The sequence below is a fragment of the Fusarium vanettenii genome (genome assembly GCF_000151355.1).
Source record: "Fusarium vanettenii 77-13-4 chromosome 1 genomic scaffold NECHAsca_1_chr1_3_0, whole genome shotgun sequence".
NCBI lineage: Eukaryota > Fungi > Ascomycota > Sordariomycetes > Hypocreales > Nectriaceae > Fusarium > Fusarium vanettenii.
This window is the reverse complement of record NW_003315881.1, coordinates 467,433-487,159: the sequence shown is the minus strand read 5'-3', so window position 1 is coordinate 487,159 and position 19,727 is coordinate 467,433. Positions and strand designations below refer to the sequence as shown.

At 54.7% G+C, this 19,727-nt stretch overlaps 4 protein-coding genes across 4 annotated transcripts; 2 read left to right on the top strand and 2 right to left on the bottom strand.

Annotated features, from left to right (window-relative positions):
* Positions 1 to 2,329: 2,329 nt before the first annotated feature.
* Positions 2,330 to 4,287, top strand: NECHADRAFT_98684 (uncharacterized protein; the record flags this gene model as incomplete). Its single annotated transcript, XM_003054070.1, has 2 exons — positions 2,330 to 3,209; positions 3,264 to 4,287. Exons 1-2 carry the CDS (start codon positions 2,488 to 2,490, stop codon positions 4,285 to 4,287), a joined length of 1,746 nt encoding a protein of 581 aa, XP_003054116.1. The 5' UTR covers positions 2,330 to 2,487.
* Positions 4,288 to 6,431: 2,144 nt separating this feature from the next.
* Positions 6,432 to 9,670, bottom strand: NECHADRAFT_74520 (uncharacterized protein; the record flags this gene model as incomplete). Its single annotated transcript, XM_003053366.1, has 3 exons — positions 6,432 to 9,072; positions 9,141 to 9,499; positions 9,644 to 9,670. 3 exons carry the CDS (start codon positions 9,668 to 9,670, stop codon positions 6,432 to 6,434), a joined length of 3,027 nt encoding a protein of 1,008 aa, XP_003053412.1.
* Positions 9,671 to 11,915: 2,245 nt separating this feature from the next.
* NECHADRAFT_123075 (uncharacterized protein) lies at positions 11,916 to 14,416 on the top strand (the record flags this gene model as incomplete). The annotated part of the gene is made up of 2 exons (XM_003054069.1): positions 11,916 to 12,075; positions 12,129 to 14,416. 2 exons carry the CDS (start codon positions 11,916 to 11,918, stop codon positions 13,823 to 13,825), a joined length of 1,857 nt encoding a protein of 618 aa, XP_003054115.1. The 3' UTR covers positions 13,826 to 14,416.
* A 1,015-nt stretch (positions 14,417 to 15,431) lies between these two features.
* NECHADRAFT_103068 (uncharacterized protein) lies at positions 15,432 to 18,688 on the bottom strand (the record flags this gene model as incomplete). Its single annotated transcript, XM_003053365.1, has 3 exons — positions 15,432 to 17,278; positions 17,339 to 18,312; positions 18,394 to 18,688. 3 exons carry the CDS (start codon positions 18,686 to 18,688, stop codon positions 16,124 to 16,126), a joined length of 2,424 nt encoding a protein of 807 aa, XP_003053411.1. The 3' UTR covers positions 15,432 to 16,123.
* Between the last annotated feature and the right edge of the window lie 1,039 nt (positions 18,689 to 19,727).

The following is a 19,727-nucleotide window of genomic DNA, read 5'->3' as shown; positions in this document are numbered from 1 at the left end:
ATTATCACACTCGCCTTGGGATCCAATATCCAGCACATTTCTTGACTTGCTTGGAGAAAGCCGGATATCCCTAGGTTCACTCAGGCGCGCATCATGGCCATGAACTTTGGCCTGTACACACAGACACACACACAGACGCGTGGGCAGCCTACAAATCTCCTCTTTTTTCTCTTGTCAATAAAAATGCCCGTTAACTGTCTCTCACCATCACGACACTCCCACTCGACGCCCCCATGGAGTCCCACGCTGGGACAACCCACGCTTTTCAAAGACACACCCCACGCCCCCTACCTACCTGACGCTCATCCCCCCATTCCCCCCGGAGATAGTTATTGTGTAACCAGAGATATCAGGTCTCGTCTCTCTGCCATGCCATGCCATGGTGCGAGTCCGTGAGCTGCTTTTGCGTGCTGGAATCGCGACATCCAGCCTGGGTTGATACCAACCTTGTTGTCGCCGCCGCCGCCGTTGATCTGCTGCTGCTCCAAAACTTCCTAACCCCACGCCTGACCTTGAAGACGTTGACCAGTCTCGCCCTTATCCTCTCCCTGAATTTGGCCACACTCCATCCATCTCCAGATTTCCCCGTCCATTTCTCCTGATTCTCCAGTATCGAATCCTTACTCATCACCCATCTCCATCTTACACAGTTTCTGCCCACACAAGCGTAGACCGCCGGCGGAACTGGATATCGTAGAGAATTGACCCTACTGCGCGCGCCTATGTACCCCTCTCTCAACTCGGGCTCCGTACAGTATAGGGCTACGTCCGGTGTACGGTACAGACGAGACAGACGCCCTCGTTCCTCAAGTGGCTCCCGTCTCCTGCTCGCAATTCAAGCCGAGCGGCTAGGCCAGTGGGGAAGCACCCAGGATCGAAAAAGCGAGACCTCCACTTTGCGAGACATCCGCCAGGAGGAGCTAAAAGGAACCTACGAGAGAGACCTGGGGTCCCTTGGCTTGGCCTGGCCTGGAAGCATGCCTGGGTACCATCAGCCTCTTCTTTGTCGGTGCTTGTTTGGGACCGTTTGCAGGGAGGTCTTTGAAGACCCCAGCAAGAGGACACAATCCGGACCAAAAAATAGACACCAGAAGGCCTTGAAACTCACTGATCTCAGCACGCTCTACCCCGGCATCTGCACGTCTGCACGCCTTCTGCATTGACCTGCCGGCCATGTACATCGGCCTGGGATGGAAGCTTGAGAGTAAGAATTGCTGAATCCATGGATGGAACCCCAAGAAAGGGCCCCAGGGAAACCGCCAAAAGGAGTGATCCCGTCTTCTTCCGCCTGGGATAGTAGCAGTCACAGACACACGGTTTCTCCTCTTGAATTGCGACACTCCCCCTCTTTCTCTCCCTCAATTACCGTACCGGTAGGTACGTACGTGGGTTACTATCTTGGATTAAACATTCTTTAATTTGACGCCCTCTGGATCCTGCCCTCGGTCCCTCACCTGTATTGACTTTCTGCTATCCTCGGTCGTGTACCTACAGCACAGTACCTTACCATCCATCCATCCATTCGTCTCTGCTGTGAGCACAGTTCAGAGTACTCTCTTCGGCAGTGTGCTTGGTCTCGTTCCTTATCTTTGCCAGTGTCCTCTTTCGCTCTCCCTTCCATCCAGTGTTGGTACTTCCCCGGAGCTGGACTGTACTGGACTGGACGGAGGCTTTATTCTGGCTCTTCCCCCTCCCCTCTTCGTCCCACCCACTCGCTTCTCTTCTTTCTTATTCCTTCTACCTACCGTACCTACTGTACCTACCTCATCTATAATACGCTACGGCCTGTCCCTATCTCTGCCCTCCTTCTCCTCCACTTCCACCTCCAATCCTCGACCAGTTTTCAAACATCCATCATCGAGAGGGTCAATCATCCATCCTTCGTCCACCAACTTAGCACCGCACGCACAGGGCAAACACCCCTAGCACCCTCTGTCGCCAGCCTGCCCAATACCAATACAGCGGGCGCAAGTCTCCGCACCCGGCCTGCGACCGAAGTGCCAACGCCTGCCCCACGAAAGTCGTCACCGCCCTGGGACTGGGGGGGAGCACAATCGCTCCAACGCCACCACGCCTCGACCAGGTTCAGGCCCATCCTTGCCATCACTCGCTCGTCGTCCGTCCACACCCAAGTCCACCAGGCTACTTCGTACACTAGAAGCTAGCCCCAAACGACTTTTTGACCACCTGCCCCCGGGCCCCGGCCGACGCTCGCTCGCTGCGTTGCGCACTGCTCCTGCTCCTGCTCCTGCGCTACTGCTATAAGCCTGCCCCCACCGTCGTCGGCAATCCCCATCCCATCCTCAATACCTCGTACCCACGTCGAATTCTTCTTTCTTGCATCCATCCATCCAAACTACGATCCGCCAGCAACTGCACTCTATATACTCATGAGTCTCTAAACACAAAGAAACCCCTTCACCTCTCCTTCCTGGGTGCTGCGGCGTCAATCAGGTCCCATCCGCGGACCTCACTTCATCTGTCATCATGGCCATCGTTCTACCCTCCGACGACAACGACTATTTCGCCGCGTCCTCCTTGAGGCGCTCGCATTCCCAGTCCAACTTCATGTCATCATCTGCAGCTTTCTCTTCGACCTCTCGTCTTAGCGACCACTACACCTCCGTCTCCAAGTCATACGCCACATCCAACTCGTCCTCTGCTCCCTCCTCTCCCCGTACTATCCACGCCGACTCCGCCGACCTTTCCTACGCATCCACTCCTGCTACCAATCTCTCCATTGCCTCAGATTACGACGATCCCCTTGGCCTTTCGGAATCGCCTGAAGACCACTTCATGTTTCCCACTTTTGGACAAGAAAAGCTCTATGTTCATCCTGAGATCCGCCCGGAGATTCACCATGACGACAACCTAGAGCCACCCCCCAGTCCTCGAACCGGTGATTCGTATACCGTCTCACCGGCGGATCATGAGAACTCGGAAGAGAGCTCTAACGATACCTCAAGACCCGACACTCCTGATCAAGCTGAGCATGCAGAGGATGACACAGCTGTCTCGAGCCGACCTTCTCGCCAAGTCGACTACCTATCCCATGAGTGGAAGGAGGAAGATATCTGGTCATCATGGCGATACGTCGTGACGCGACGTGGAGAATTTGCCAACAGCGCGCGATTAGAAAATGCTTCCTGGAGAACGTGGATGAAGGCCAAGAACAACCTCAAGACCATTTCTCCCGAGTCGCTCAATTGGTTTGTAGCCCTTTAATCCATGCATTGCCGAACGAAAACGCTTACATCTTCAAGGCTCAAGGACTGCGATGTGACTTGGCTCTATGGCCCTCTGCAGTCGGGCCAAAGGGCCCTACACTCTACTCAGACCGAGCCCAACAGTGTGTCATTGTCCAAGACTGACTCATTTGTGAACCTTTCCAAGAAGCCAATCCTGAAGAAGCGGAGCATGTCTGAAGTGATGCTTCAGCGATCATTATCAACAGCTTCTCTGCTTAAGCAAGCCACAGCAGCTGTCAAGGCACAGGAGACTAGAGGAATCCTACGACCTCATCTCGGGCGTTCAACAACCGACTACCTGGCCTACCCATTCTCAGTGAGACGGTTAAGTGGGGAGAGCAGCAGCGTCGCTCCCTCGACTGAGTCATCTGGAATCACATCTCCCAACTCTGAGCGAAAGCACATTCACTTCAATGAGCAAGTCGAGCAATGCATTGCTGTCGAGGCTAAGGGCGACGACGAAGAGGAAGTGGACACGGACCGCTTTGGAGAGGACAGCGACTCAGACGACGGTGTGATGATGAAGCGTATGAAGACGAAGAAGCGACCAATCCTCCGACGCAAGACTATCAAGGCCAAGCCTACCGAGGGAAAGACGATTGCCATGTTGCCGTCGACCACACTCAAGTACCGGGAAGACACACCCGAACCGCGAGAGACGGCTATGAAGCACTCTCGAAGCCCGATCATGTCCCCTTCATCTTCACAAGAGACACTTCGACCCTCGAAGCAGTCTGGCAAGTTCTTCATGGGTGAGGACGATGACGAAGACAGCTTTGACGATGCTCTGCTCAGCAGCCCCAGCCCTGGCTGGTCATCACCCGCAGAGAAGACCAATGGCGGCCTTCACAGGTCGATTTCCTCTGGCAGCCTATGCGAGGAGCCTGCTGGCATGCGACGAACGCCTTCGGGCATGTTCATGCCGTACGAGGAGGGAGAAGCAGCATCAGCTGACGGCATCTTCGGTCGTGTTATCGACACAGTTAACACCGCTCGCGACATCGCCCACGTCATCTGGAACGTTGGCTGGAGGAAGTAATGGGAGGACTCTTGAGCGTTTAGCCGGACAGGCTATTGAACCATGCGTGGTCCATGGTACCCGGCCCTCGTTAGCGACACATCTCGAATTCGACCAAGCTATCAAGCTTGTGACTCACACATACACACTGTGAGATTCAACGACGCCATGAGACAACAAGAAAAGCGCATCACTATATACTGGCACCTCTGAGAGTCATTGGCATTTCTAGCCATGCTTATTACCTGTCCTGGCTTTGGGGACTCTTAACCCTCAGGCCGGCGACCTTACGACTCTTGGAAAAGCGACACTGGATTTCCAGTTGAATTCATCATACACGGTCTGGACGAAACAAAGCGGAGAAAGACGAAACGGTTAAAGAAAAGCAAGGTGCTCAGTGGTGGAAGTCGGGTGACTGACAACAAGGAGGATCCTACGAGGCATCGTGGACCACTCTTCAGGCGGTACTGGGTATCTACAAAGATATCAACAGCTGAGGAGACAGTCAATTGGTCGCCTTGGTTTCTTACCGAGGGACCAGACTGCCCTGTGACACGACAGGCCCGAGCCCCGGCCCTCTGCGTCGGGGCGAAGGAAACGGATATCGACGGCCACGCGGTCATGGGACCGGGGAATACTCGGCGTTATAATTTTTTTTTTCATCCTCTCCTTTGTGGCAGGTTTTTTTTCATGATATCCCATCGGAAAGTGGATACTAGGAACTCGAGGGCGGTACTCGGGCGATTACGGACGGACTCAGGGCAAGGAAAGGAAAGGAACGGTCAGGCAAAGGCAAAGGGATCATCACTGGTTTTTTTTCTGGCGACTACGGCGATTCAACGGTAACGGACGGTCAAGGGGCAAGTTACTGGCTAAAGGCGGAACCGGAGGGGGCAAACGGAAACAGGACCAGGCTCTTGAGTGCGTGCGTTGGGTTGCGTTGGCGTGTTTGTTTGTACATAGGAGGGATGGGATCTACTACCTAGTCGAGTACCTAGGCTCTTTACGCACGCAGGCTCGCCGGACTGGCAAAAACAAAAGCGTTAAAATGGAAACAAGAATAATATCATGAAAGCATTAATATTAGCTATTTGCTACCGAGAGTGGTTATTGTTGCCATTGTTTATTGTGTTGTCAGTGTACCTTGGGCTCCGGTTGCCTATTCGGGGTTACCTTTTTTGACTTTGACTTTGCCACCGCCTAGAGCCAATCAACACCGGGTCAACGTGGATCATTTCAGGACCGACCCCGATTTGCGTGTGGAAAAAATTGTTGGGGAATTTGGACGCAGGCTGGTCTGTTCTTTCAGCGCGCGTGACCTCATTCCACGTGCCCCCCCAAATTACACCAGGCTCCCATGTCCAATTGAGTAAAGAAAGACAAAGCAAAGCTGCAAAAGGTGAGAAGGAAAAGCTCAAGGTGAGATAGAGAGGTACTGAAGAGCCGAGGATGTGAGACTGCTGACCCTTGAAAGTCTGGCGGTGGACGGTGCGGGGGAATCAACGATGGCGAGCTGATGCAAAAGACACTGGACATCGACGTCTGATGTTTGGACCGATTTGTCTCGTCTGTTTCTCTCTTTCTATTTTAAAAAAAGGTGAGGTGATCTACTGTACATTTCGTTTCCATCGTGATTTTCCACAGTCACCATCTGTTCATCGTACACGCATATCGTACATGAGTGACGTATGTCTCTGTCAGGGTCCTTGGTCTGGGAATGTAAATCTTCCACTGAGCTTCCAAGCTCGGATAGGTACTGGGGGAGGGGGAGGAATTTTGTTGAATCATAGTATACAGTGCGGCAGTTTTTCATCCAACCACAAGCTCCCGCATCAGGGTCCGTCGGGCAGTGTCCAACGCCAATGCCAGTCAGTCAAGATGACTGAAAGATTGGCGGTTTGGCGTCTTGGGGAGGCCGACTAGGGGACCATGTCTCTTGACGCAGGGGGGCACGATGTGCAAATGCGGGGGAGGCTCCACGCCCGGTCGGGGCGCTCCACGTTTGACCGTTGGAAAGGGGTGTGTGCTGACGTTGAGGACGAGCCGGAATAAACATTGCTGTGCTGTGCTGACCGTAAAGTCCAGCCCGCCCAAGAAAAGCCCCCCCATCTTGCCCCCCAGGCGGTGACGGCCAGCACCTGGGGAAGAAGCCCTTGCGGCGTAGCTCACGGGGTTGGGTCCGGGGCCGAGGCGGCCGGGGAGTGCGCCGGCTGGCTCTGGCTCTGACCCTGGCCATTGTGCTTGAGCGCTTTGACAAAGATCTGCCGTGAGTGGACGTTGATGTCGCAGAGCTCAACGTCGAACTGATCGCCCACTTTGACATCCTTGACGAGCATGAGCTTATCGATGCCGTCGACCGTCATGATGGCATCCAGGTCAAACAGGTCCAGCTTGCCTAGCACGCCCTGCCGCCACCGGGACTCGACCTTGAAGCGCATCCGTGGTGGTATCGTGCCCTCAAACTTCCAGGCCCGCACGAGCGCCATGAGCATCCACTCCTTGGTGCCCTGCGAGACGGTCCGTGCCATCTTCTCCCGCATGTGTAGCAGGCTGATGGTGTTGGGGAGAGTCTCTGCCGTGAATGGAAGAATGCCGTTCAGGTCGTCCGTCTCGGGATCAATCCGACGCTTCACCTCCCGCTCGTGTGCCAGCGCCGCGTGAACCTGCCAGTGGACCACCAGGTCGGAGAAGCGGCGGAGAGGCGACGTGGCTTTGGCGTACATGTCTAGACCTAACATAAAGTATGGCCCGGGCTCTGTCGACATCTCGACGCCGCCTGTGAGACGTGAGAGTTGCTGACGCTGCGCCAGCGTTGGCTGCACACCCCTCTCGAGGGGAGGATATAGCTCCTTGGTGGCGTAGTTATAGATAGCCTCAAAATTGTCCTTCGAGTGCACATCTCTTCGGTATGGGACCGGGATCTTGCGGTCAGAGCACCACCGAGCCGCGATCTCACCCGCCAGAACCATCGTGTTGGAGACAACCGAGGCGCCATTGAACGAGTCGTAGCCGATCTTGATGTACGGGTCCGGAGGCAGCACCTTTGTCCCCTCAGTTTGGCTCATTGGTACATCCTCAAAGGCGACCGTGACAGAGGCTCCAGGCAGAAACGAGGGCCACGCTCCCTTCTCAAGCCGCTTTCCTCTGATCGCCTCAGCCAAGCGGTAGAGCGTCAGGAGGTCTCCCTTGCTCTTCTCGTCCAAATCTTTTGCCGACATTATGGGCCGGTTTGGCTCCGTCTTTGCCTTGTCTGGCAGTTGTCCAACGACAAGACTCTTGTCGGATGCTGGGGGAGGCGGGGGCTCATTGCAAAACTTGGAAACGTCCTTGGGATCCAAATATGTGACCTTGTGAAGGGTTCCTGGCTCAACCTTGTAGTCAAGGAGATCACCCTTCTTGTTAACCCTGGCGCTGAAGGTGAGGGCTGGTCGGCCGGCAGCCAAGGAGTACTGGTCGACAAGGCTTTCGGATTTGAAATCTCCTGACTGGTCCAGACTGATATCGGCTGGAAGCATGGCCTGGAAGTGTCCTGGAAGGTAAATGTTTTCTGGAATCAGCTCCAGGAACTTGCCCAACTCAGAGTTTGGCTTGATCCCTGATGCTGGGTCGGCTGTATGCACATGAATCCAGAACTCGTCTGGTTTCTCTGTACGCTCTAGCGAGACACCATCGTCGATGAGCATGGTTTCAGGAGCGTCGATGCAAAAGACCATGTCGTCGGTCCACTGTCTCCTTGAGCCTTCTGCAATGTCTGGCCGTGTCGAGTCCTCCAGCTGGGCTGGGATCTCTCTCTGGAGGCCACCTCCGCCCTCAATCTTGACATCTGGGAATCGAACCTTGTAGCGTGACGGGATCTCCCATGGAGGAATCATACCCAATTCCTGAAGAAAAGTCCAGGCGGTTCGCTGATCCAAAGTGACGTTATCGTAGAGGTCAAGAGCCCGGAGAATCAGAGAACCATCCGCATGGAAGCGCGACGAGTCCTCAAAGAGGTCGTAGCTTGCCCACCACTCCAAGAAGCGTATGAAATCCAGCTGTTTCCTTGACCATTCCACAGTCTCGATAGTTACCCCTGACGAAGGGGCGAGGACGCCGTAGGGTGTCCAGGATCGCTTCTCGCGATTGGCGAGAACAACTTCCCTTGCTTTGAGAATAAAGGAACCAAACCCTGTCCATGCGAGTTCTTCGTCAGTAGGAGCCTTCAGGTTCCTACCCCTTGTGACGGTATAGTCGCGGACCATGAGTGAAACACGGTTGATCATCATGAGATCCTGATACGGAAAAATCTCAAAAAGATGATCCCGTCGGTGACAATCCGCAGATGGGCTGAGAGGCCGGAAGATGAAGTCGTTCCGGTAGAGGGCGGTATGTACGGCGTATAGGGCTGCGGGAGAAAATCGTTTGCCTTTCTTGAGGGACTGAGGCAAGAGAATGTCGGCGAGCTCGAATAGGCTCAGGTACTTGGTCCGCTTGCCATCCGACACCAGGGACCTTGCTCTATCCAGGCTATTGAGGCTGGCTTGATATGCCGTGTCAGCTTCCAAAGTGAAAGCCCGCATTTTTTGAATCAGGTCAGCACCGGCTTCACGGCTAGGGCCCCTGTCCTCCCTCCGGAGTTCTTCAAAGTCATCGGGTGTGACATCCTGGGGGATCAAAGCCAGAACTGGCTTCAAGTCGTCCGCGGAGACAAATTTGGAGATGGTGAACAGGGCATTAAATCCCAAGCTGATGACCCATTTGCCCGTGTTTGTGTAGAAGTGATGACGACTGCCAAAGTATCCCAGGTAAATACCAAAGAGGGGAGTTCTAGAACCAGGTTGTCTGCTAATGTGTTAGTTGCTGTTGAACTAGGGTGAAGAGACGGGGGCCATTACTTCATCTCGACGAGATCACCAGGAGTTCTGGTCTTGGTTCCGACAATGGCAAGTTCAACATCCTCATTGTTGAAAGCCTCGTCTGACTCAGTCATACCGGAGCTATCAGACTTGAAGTGATCCATCTCTGTCGAGCCAGTTGACTGGGGACGGGTGTTGCTGTTGGTCACCTTGGACCAAAAGGTCATGTCGGGAACGAGTTGAGTAATCCGTTCATCTTCTTCAGGCACCCAGCCTTGCAATCTTTGTCTAATCGGTCCTTGGCCTGGAATAGAAGACGCCAAAGGCGGTTGGGGATCAGATTTAGGGATGTTGGCTGGTCTAAAGCCATTTTGAAGACGTTGGGTTGTGGTGGAATACTGCAAGAAAAATCAGATTAACTGATGTTGCTATGAGCCGTCAAGAAAGAAACCAACCTTTTTCGCTGCAGTCAATGAGTGCGCCAACAACGGGAGAGAAGACCCCGGCCCATTGCGACTATGGGCAATGCAATTTCGACACACATACCGACGGGTTGATGATCGCAACATCTTTTTCACTATCTCGATGGTCGTCAATGCTTCCCCAGTACCTACGAGGCTGAAAATTTTAGCCACACCGCGTTAAGCAGGTGCTCATGTGTCTCGCGGTGTCACATGACGTGGCGTCTCACAACGGTTTCCGCCACTCCTTCCATTTAGATCCTTGTCAGTGCTTGTTTCGGAAGCTGCACATGATGGCTTGAATATTCAGCGACAACACCTCACAGCCAACGTGTCTTGAGACATCCATCCATCCTTGAATGCATGCAGGAACATCCATTGAAGGGTGCTATTTCGGATGACATGCATGCCAAGTCATTTGTGCTCGCAATAAATACATCGACAACAATGCCAACAAGAGCCATGCCATCCGTATACTTGACAACACCGGAGGGCAATGGCTAATCCTTCAGCAAAAGTCCTCGCTCGTTGGCCCGGAATAGGGGCTTGCATTGGGCAACCTCAGCAGAGCCAAGGGCCAAGAAACGGGCGAAATAACTTTTGATTTGAACAAGAAAGCAAGCAGCCGACAGATCGACATTACCTTGCCCACCTTGAGACCCCAGTCCATCCCGCTACCAGTGAACTGGAGGATTGGCTGGAAAACAAAGACATAGCGGGACAGGGTGACAGCACAACAGACTCGAATCAGTCGGTTTATGAAACCTGCGGGGGCAGTCGGTTGTCTTGGAAAATGCGATGCAATGCGCAAAGCCAGAAAGTTCTAGGGCCCTAGGCCATCAACTGCCGTGCGACCAGACCAGACCAGACAGAATACGAAGAGCAAATTATACGATCTGATCTGAAGGGGGCAGGCAATCTGCGCTCGCGCGCCGACTCATATCGCCTGCACGCCATGGCTCTAGCTGTTTCGGCCAGCCAAAGATCCGATCGACAAGCTTTCGCCCCGGCTTTTGCTGGCTGTTCTCCCCCGCAGAAAAAGAGGGACACCTGCGCCTCACGGGCTGGACCAGTCGATGGATGGGATGGGAATGGCCATGGGCAACAATCCCGGCCCTGTCCTCGAGGGAATCAGCGGTCTACGGAGAGTGACGACACTTACAAAGATGGCCAAAAAGTCGCTAAAACAAACACGAGGGCCCCTCGACCACCGAGAAGCGCCAGCCACTCACACTAAGGCAAATTGGGGGCCGTGTCAGATGCAGGAACAATCTCGCGACCCACAGGCCGATGAGCCGGCTGATTCACCATGGATGCTTCCTTGATGGAAGGGACCTCGATGGGACTCAAGGTTTGGATGCAGCAGCCAGCCGTTGGTCAGCCTGGAGGCCGCTCCATCATGTACGGGGATCCTTTGATGGAGAACCTCCACAGGGCCAGCAACTTGACTTTTACGGCACGGCATGGCAGAGGCACACCGCGATAAACATGAGAGAGGCGAGGCTATTAGGCTCATCTCCCAGCGGGGCCTTCATCAACCACCCATCTGTGGTCATCTCGGAGCCCCCTGGGCTGACCAACCAACCAACCAGCGTCTAGAAGCATTGCCGTTCCATTGACATGATTTCGCTTCACAGCGAATCCCCCAGCGAGGCCAGGCTTGGCTCCTCATTTGCTGGTAGCGCCAGGCTCTCTATGGGCAGCACCCGTGACACCGCCAAGTTCCCCTTTTCGAGCGCTGGAGGATAGTTTCGTTTGGGGGAGGTGTCGGCAACTTGGACAAGCTCATACCCCTTGGCCGGCCGAGGCGACGAAATTACACCTTGCCCATGCTCCACACGGTTCCCCTTTTCGCCCGCGAACCCCGGCTGTATGCTGGGATGTGTGATAGGCGCATAGCACCAACGGTGACCGCGGTGGTCTCTTGTCGGAACTTGGCGACTGACATCCCTGCCATTCTTGAGAGACGGCTTGGGGACGGGTACCTGAGTGTGAGTCTCAGGTACCATCAGAGTGGCTATTCTTGGCTAGATCAGCCTTTTGCCAATGCGACGACTCCTGGAGCCAAGCAAGGCACAACAATCTAGCCGGGTCCTCCCCAACTAAGGCGCAGGAGCAGCAATAACACCAATCTGCTCATAATGCCGCTGTTCTGCTCCTCTTCTTTCCTTCTCCTCCTTCCTTCCTCACGGTTCCGTTCATGTCGAGAATCTAGAGAGCCTCGTTAACTTTTTGTTTTCGCTTTCTCGTTTCCCATCTCCCACTTACCGCTTCACTCTTTTAGCGGGCATTCGTTTCTAACGCCAACTATATAACCGCATATATATCTGTTTGTTGTTTGAGCTTGTTCAATATGAAGGGAGGAATTGCTGCCGCCGCCGTTGCGGCCATGGCCACCGGCGCCCACGCCGCTTACCCTCACCACCGCCGTGCCCACGACCTCTTCCGTCGTGGTGAGGTCTGCGTCCCCAGCTGCACCACCATCTGGACCACCTACTACGGCGAGCCTACTCGTATGAAGCATATCCGATTGAGTTGAGTTTAGTGAGCTGACATGCTGGAACAGTCATCCCCAACCCTCCCCCTCCTGCTCCCAAGACCAAGGAGGTTGTCACCACCAAGGCTCCCGAGGCTCCCAAGCCTACCTACGAGGCTCCCAAGCCCACCTACGAGGCTCCCAAGCCCACGTATGAGGCCCCTAAGCCGACCACCGAGGCTCCTAAGCCTAAGCCTACCTCCACCTCGGTCGTTGAGGTCCCGGTCATCCCTGTTCCTACTCCCCAGGAGTATGACTGCCCGACTCCCGGCACTTACACCTTCCCCGCCACCACCCTGACCGTGACCGAGTCCACCACCGTCTGCGTCGGCGAGTCCACCAAGGTTCCCTCTGGAACTCACACCTTCGGCGGTGTCACCACTGTTGTCGAGCAGCCCACGACCATCACCTGCCCCTACGCCAAGGAGACTGAGCACGAGGGCAAGGTTACCAGCGTCATCGAGACCACCGTCTACGTTTGCCCCTCCGCTGGCACCTACACCATTGCTCCCGTCACCAAGAGCTGCACCGAGGAGACCGTCTTGGTCTACCCCGTCCCCACCAGCTACGCTCCTGGCACTTACACTGCTCCCGAGCAGGTTGTGACCGTCACTGAGACCGGCTACGTCTACGTCTGCCCCTACTCTCAGGTTGGCGTCCCTGCTTCCTCCAAGGCCACTGAGGCTCCTAAGCCTTCCGCTCCCGTCTACGAGGCCCCTAAGCCCAAGCCCACCACGGCTGTTTACGAGGCCCCCAAGGAGAAGCCCTCTACTCCCGTCTACGAGGTTCCTACCGTGAAGGTTTCCACTCCTGCCGAGAAGCCTTCCACCCCTGCCTACACCCAGCCCGCTTATGAGAAGCCCTCTGCTGCTCCCAAGCCCAAGGCCCAGCCCAAGAAGGTTTCCACCGGCGGCTCTCTCCGAGGTGGCAACGACCACTATGGTATCACCTACACCCCCTATGAGTCCTCCAACGGTGACTGCAAGTCCGCCGACAAGGTTGACCAGGACATTGCTGAGCTCAAGGAGGCTGGTTTCCAGATCATCCGATCCTACTCCACTGACTGCGACACCCTCAAGTCTGTTGGCCCTGCCTGCAAGAAACACGGTATTGACATGATCATTGGTGTCTTTGTCAAGGCCTCTGGCTGCTCTTACGAGACCCCCGAGATCAAGGAGCAGGTCGACGCCATCGCCGAGTGGGCTCAGTGGGATCAGGTCAAGCTCTTCGTTGTCGGTAACGAGGCCATCATGAACGGCTTCTGCTCTGCTTCCGAGCTCCGCGAACTCATCACTGTTGTCAAGTCCAAGTGCTCCGGCTACACTGGTCCTTACACCATCGCTGAGACCCTCAACATCTGGGAGCAGCCCGAGACCAAGTCTGCCATCTGCGACGTTGTTGATGTCACTGGTGCTAACATCCACCCCTACTTCAACGCCGAGGTCACCCCCTCCGACGCCGGTACCTTTGTCTCTGGCCAGCTCGATCTCCTCAGCAAGATCTGCGAGGGTAACGACGTGATCAACCTGGAGTGCGGCTGGCCCTCTGAGGGTAACTGCAACGGCTCTGCTTGCCCCGGCAAGTCTGAGCAGGCCGAGGCCATCAAGTCGATCCGCGAGAGCTGCGGCGACAAGACCGTCTTCTTCTCCTACGAGGATGACAAGTGGAAGGAGCCCGGCTCCTGCAACTGTGAGCAGAGCTGGGGCTGCAAGAGCGCTTTCTACTAAGCGACGCTCGAGAAGCTTCAGTTCGGGTTACAGCATGCGGAACGTTCTCTGACCGCGTCAATCCCCGGTATGCTGAATGTACATGAACCACATCCAACACCGCCCGGCCATTCAGTTCCTCCTTTTCCCCAGCAATCCTCTTTCTCTCGGCTGGTCCCATCACATATAATCCATCACCTTTCACCTCAGCAAAAACCTTCAGGGGGAGTCCGAAAGCCGACGGTCCTCTTTCTCTCAGGTCAACTATAGACACAACGCCGCAGGGGGTAGTGTGGTTCGCGCTCGCGCTCGTCCAACACAGAGGGAAACCGAAGCGGGTCGGGCGGTGGAGGACTCTTTTCTTGAATACTTGTTCACTCGACACATGATCTTTTCTTGTCTATTTTGTGTTGTTGCTGTTGTCTTCCCTATGTGGTCTTTGCGATAACACTTCTTACGGTACACGCAACTTATGGCTTCTGAGCTTAAAGAGGATATAAACTATATCTGGGGAGGGACGATCTGTATGCATGATCTATCTTATCTAGCCGGGTTGTCATTCAGCCTCTGCTTCATAATGCTGTAATTTACTAGTGTCTATTCTCAACAAAACATGCCCTTGTGACTTGGCAATTTCGGTGCCTCTTGATTCTTCAATGTGACTTCAATGAACGTGGCACAAGTTATGAAAGACTACTGTTAAGCTACAAGACTATGGCGCCCATGTGCTGAGTGACTGCTTAGCCTGTTTTAGCACACGTTTTCAGTGCTCACAGTGCTCGGCAGTGTCACTCAACACCCCTATATCAACCACTATCTCATGTATCAGAGCATATGACAGGCAATTCTTGGATGCTATGAGCACTACGTAACACTATCCAATCTCCCGGGACTTGGGATAATTAATGACTAAATAGTGAGACTATGATTAAACTTGTCTAAGTAGTCAACACACACTGCCAATCCTTATATGAAGATATGCAAAACATCTTCTAATCTCATGGAAAAAGTGATCAGTGGTTTAGGTAATGTCCATCCCGTCTCCTCCTTGAACCAACTACAACCCTTTGTCTGATCCATGCGAAAACAAGAGCGAAAACAATAAAAAATGGTGAACCACGAGGGGGAGACGGGAACCAAAAGGTGAGACACGCCGAAATCCCCCTCCTCGGCGCTGCCCAAACCCAAGACAAAAAGAGACCATCCCATGTCTTGGGAGGGGGCGAAACGACGGTAAGTCCGATAAACGGAGAGGCAGTGAAATGTGACCAACATCAAAGGCTTTGCAGTTGGGATATGCATGTGGTCGCGTGAACATATCCCGTCGAATTACCTGTCGTCAACATCATCAACCCCCTCACCGTCCTGAGCGGTGAAGACTTTTAAAAAAAAAGGTCAGGCATCTGGAATGGTGACGAAACCGTCATGTCTCGGATCCCGTGTGGCTGGCCCAACCCATGAGAGAAGAGGAGGCTTGTAGTGTCTCAAAACAACACCCTCCCAACAATCTGAGACCTGACCATAGAGATCGGCAGTTTCGAGACTTGCACCATGCGAACTACGGTTAAGAACAGGATGAGAGATGTGACGAGAGAACTTCAAAGTGGTTTTGGATTTGGTTTCATTATTCGGCGTCATCGTTTGATTAAGAATCACAAGAATACTAAGTGCAACATGGCAATATAGATAGATATACAAACGGCTTTGAACCCCCTTTCCAGGTAAACCCCCCAAAAAACTCACCCTTGATGCTTAGACATCCCCGCAGAACGTATAGTTAACACCCCAGCATGATAGCTTCCCGCTTGTCGATGCAAATTCCCAATGAGGAAAGAAAAGCAAATGAAAAAAGGACCCCCAGATTCCCGTTGCCGATGCCCTTGTATCTAGTATCCCCAAGACCGCCTGGGCTTTTCCAAGCCGTCAGGATAACAGTGAGAGAAGAGGGAAGAAATGCCCAAAAATGTGAAATACATGCATAGAGATATGAGTGGAACGCTTTGAAGCTAAGTGGATGGATGGATGGATTGATGCTCTGGCCTCTCCTCTCAAAAATGCCCAAGGTAGTCGCCTATTTGCTGCTGGCGTGCCGTCATAGACCGTATGGTCGCTCCCCGGTTGATGGATGGTGAATAAGCTGATTAAACGATAACAAAAGGGGGTATAATGCTAATCGAGAGAGAGTCGTGCCGTGTGCTTCGAATAATATGAGTGACGAGCAAGGCCAAGCAAGCAAGCAGCAAGCAAGTGTAGAGATATGTCGCGGGTATCATTGACCCCGTTGGGTATCAGCTTGAGAAGACGGGATATGCTTCTCCTTTAAAAGATGGCTACTGTGTCGGTAGAAACAGGCCTTCGGCGGTAAGGCTCATGTTTATGTGCATTCGAATCAGCCCGATAGTGCCACTGGTCAGTATCGGGGTCAGTGAACCTTTGCCACGACTTGTTGAAGAAAGGCTCAGGTCCGGTGCCGCACCGCTCGAGTTGGAGCAGGCCGCCACGGCTCCGGTCGCTCACGAGCACGTTCAAGTCCTGTCCGCCGTTGGTGAAGGCGATGCCCCCGATCTCGCCAAAGACGTCGACCATCTGCTTCGAGTGATACGTCTGGGCGTTGATGATGTTGATAAAGTCAGCTTCCTCGGCTGCCACGAGAACCCTATCACCACTGCCGACTGGCGAGAAACGCAGGTTTCTAACACCCGCCATCTCCGACCGGATAGTGCAGAGAGGTGTACTGATGCCCCTTGAGTCGCACCACCGGCGAGCATCCCAGATCTTGACACCCTTGTCCTGGAAGCCAGTGGCCACCGTCCAGCCGTCATCAGACCAGTCGCAGGAGAAGCCAAAGTCGCGGTGCCCAGCCAGTTCCTGTTGGATCTGGCCAGTGTCGGCGTCCGAGATGATCACCTTGAAGTCGTCACCGACCATAGCCCTCAGCCGGCCATCAGGAGAGATGCTGGAGCAGTTGAGCGCAAACCGATACCGGGTCTGCAGCAGGAACTTCTCCGTTGCGAGATCTATGACACGGAACCCTTCATCGTTGCTTGAAATGGCGGCGACGGGACTACCTGATCGTCGAGGATTGTGGATCTGAATATGGTTGGTGATTCCTCCTAGGTTCGGCGTGATCTGACCGTCAGAGTAGTCCTTCTTGTCCTCGGTGTACAAGTTCTTGAGGTAGTACTCCCCATTGAAGGTGCCCGCCATCAAGACTCCTTTGTTGGCGTCGAGAGTAGAGATGACAGCTCCGAGGCCCGTCACATCGCTGTTGTTGAGGAAGAGCTCGGTCTTGCCCGAGACTGGGTTCATATGGTTGACTCCTCGGCCGCCGGGGTAGTAGGCCTGTGAGCGTGAAGGGCATGCCAGCACGCTGCGTAGTTGAAAGTGAGCCAAGTAGACGTCCCGGCGAACTAGGTACTTCCTGAATCTGACGTAGTTTTCCAATTTGGGGATCCTGACGTCGGTCATGTGAGGCTATCGTCCGTATTAGCTTACCCGTCCATGAACCAGAATTGGGGACTGGTGGACACTTACATTCAACATATCAGACCCCTCCTTGTTGACGTAGTTCTTATAAGTTTCGAGGCGCCTTTTGCGGGCGTGCTCACGAGTAGTGCCCATTGAATCCCAGTCCATGCCCTGGAAATCGTATTCGTCGCCACGGATATCGTCGTACCGAACCTCGTTCATGTGTACCTGCGCCTGCCGGCGGAGGTCCTCGGGACAAGGCGCAAAGGCTCGCATTGAATATGAGTGCGAGATGCGTGCCTCGCGCGACCAATGCCAGAGGAAGTCGATCAAGCCATGGTTTTCGGACCCTAGCATTGTTGGGTTGGGGTTGCTGATCGGGGCAAGACCGATGGGTTCCGTTAGAGTAGGAGGTTGTAGTAGTGGAAGGGGGGCGTTGTTGGGCGTGGAAGCCCATGGCCCAGTAGGCGGAGCGCCGTCCATGACGATGTCGGCGCCTGCTAGGGAGGGTGCGTTGAAGAAAGTGTGTAAGAGGTAATTGACTGGACCAGAGGAGGGAGCCTGGGCATCATCGTCCTCCTGGGGTTGAACGGGATGGGGGTGATGGTCGGCTTGGAGCTGAGGTACGTAGATGCCGTCGTCGTCAAGAGAAGCACCGCCGTCACTGTCGCTCATATCAAGGTCATAATCCTCCGCGTGGTAGTGATGAACGTAGTCGGGGTCGAGGTTGGCGTTGTTGGTGGGGATGTAGAGGTCGTCGAGTATAGGAGGGCGGAAGGACGCGTCCAGGTCTAGCTCAATATCGTCGTCGGGGTTGGATTCGACAGATTGGGAGGTGTTTGCGTATGCGTTGCTGATGGTGGTGGTGACTTGGTCGTCGTCGTCGTCGTCGTCGCCGTCCTGGTGCGGTAGATGGGCGGCGACAGAAGGTGTCAAGTTAGTTGGAGGAGCGGAAGTCGCAATGGCGAAAGAAGTTGTGTTGGTGGCGGCGGTAGCGGCAGCGGTAGCGGAGACGGCGTCAAGTTCGGCGGGGAACGCATCTGTCATGGGCGAGTCCAACGTTGAAGAGGAGACGGCGGCAAGAGACGAATCAGCGACGGAGTGGACGAGGAGCTGCCGACCATGATCCAGCTGCGAGAGCAAGTCGGGGACGGGGACGGCGTCGTGGGCAGTGACGGAGACCGAGGCGGAGACCGGGCCCGGAGGCGCGGGAGCTGGGTTCGGGACGGGGACGGAGGGATCGAGGAGCTCGTGATTGTGAGCCTGAAAGCCCTCATCCCGCAAGAGGGCCTCTACGGCAGACACGGATGAGGCGGCGACGGCGACAGTGGCAGTGGCAGTGGGAGCGGCTGGGAGGTCGTCTCGTGGTCGATCCTTGAGCTTGGCCTTGGACTTGTTGAGTGCAGTGCGGCGCATCGTGAATCAGGCCCTTGGGGGGAGACCCGAACTTTTCTAAAGCCCTGCAGCGAGCAGCGGTGCCTTCTGCATCCGGAAAAGCTCACAAAGGGGTGAGAGAGTGAGAAGGGGGGTGAGGTCGCTCGCGTGCTAGCGGTCTGGCAGTCTGGACGAAGACCTCCTCGTTGCTTTTGGCGAGCGAGACAAGAGGCAGCGAATGTCTTGGATCTTGGGCGCTCGCTGGAGGGGCTTTGGCGCTGGTGACTGGGGCGTGGGCCAGAGACAATAGGTAGGTAGGCACCTCGAGGTAAGCCGGGCTGCAGCTGGCGAGCAGAAGATCGTCGCAGGCTAGCAGGTAATAATAAAACCCGGTCGCTGTGCCTGGCGTAGCTGAGTATCTGATCTAGCCGTTGCGGCAGTGGGCGATGGCAGAACCAAGGGGAAGGGGTTGAAGGTCGGTTTTGTTGTTGGAGACAGGACGAAGTGGATGCCGCTGGAGGTAGGTCTGGACGGGCTGCGGGCCTCGCTGCGGGTATTAGTCGTGATGCGTGATGGCCAGGGTTGCAGCTCACTAACGCTTCTCCCCATGCAGCGCTGCAGCAGGCAAGACAGGGTTCTGCCAGGATCCAATGGAGACGAGAGGCAATCAAGCGGGCAGGCAAGCAGGCAAGCAGAGTGGAAGCTGGAGGCAAAGAGTGAAGCAGGAGGAGCAAGGGTACGGGTGCTATTGGGGGGGAGGAGGCGAAGCAAAAGCCAAAAAGCGGGCGCGGCGAGTGAGCAAGGGGATAGATGCACTTTCAAAAGAAGGCTTTTGTTCCTCGTCACGTCTCGTCGTCCTCGGTCCCGTCGCTGAAGTTGCCGGATAGAGAGATGGCTCTAGGTGAGAAATGATGAAGCCAAGCAAGCGCATCGAATCGAGGATGGGAGGGATCGACTCCGGGGATCGCCGTGGGTTAGGTACTGTCTGGAGGTACCTGTAGGAATGCCCGTTTCAACATCAAACCAGCATGAGCGGGCATGAGCCAGCATCAGCCCAGCATCAGCCCTCTTCTGTCGTCGT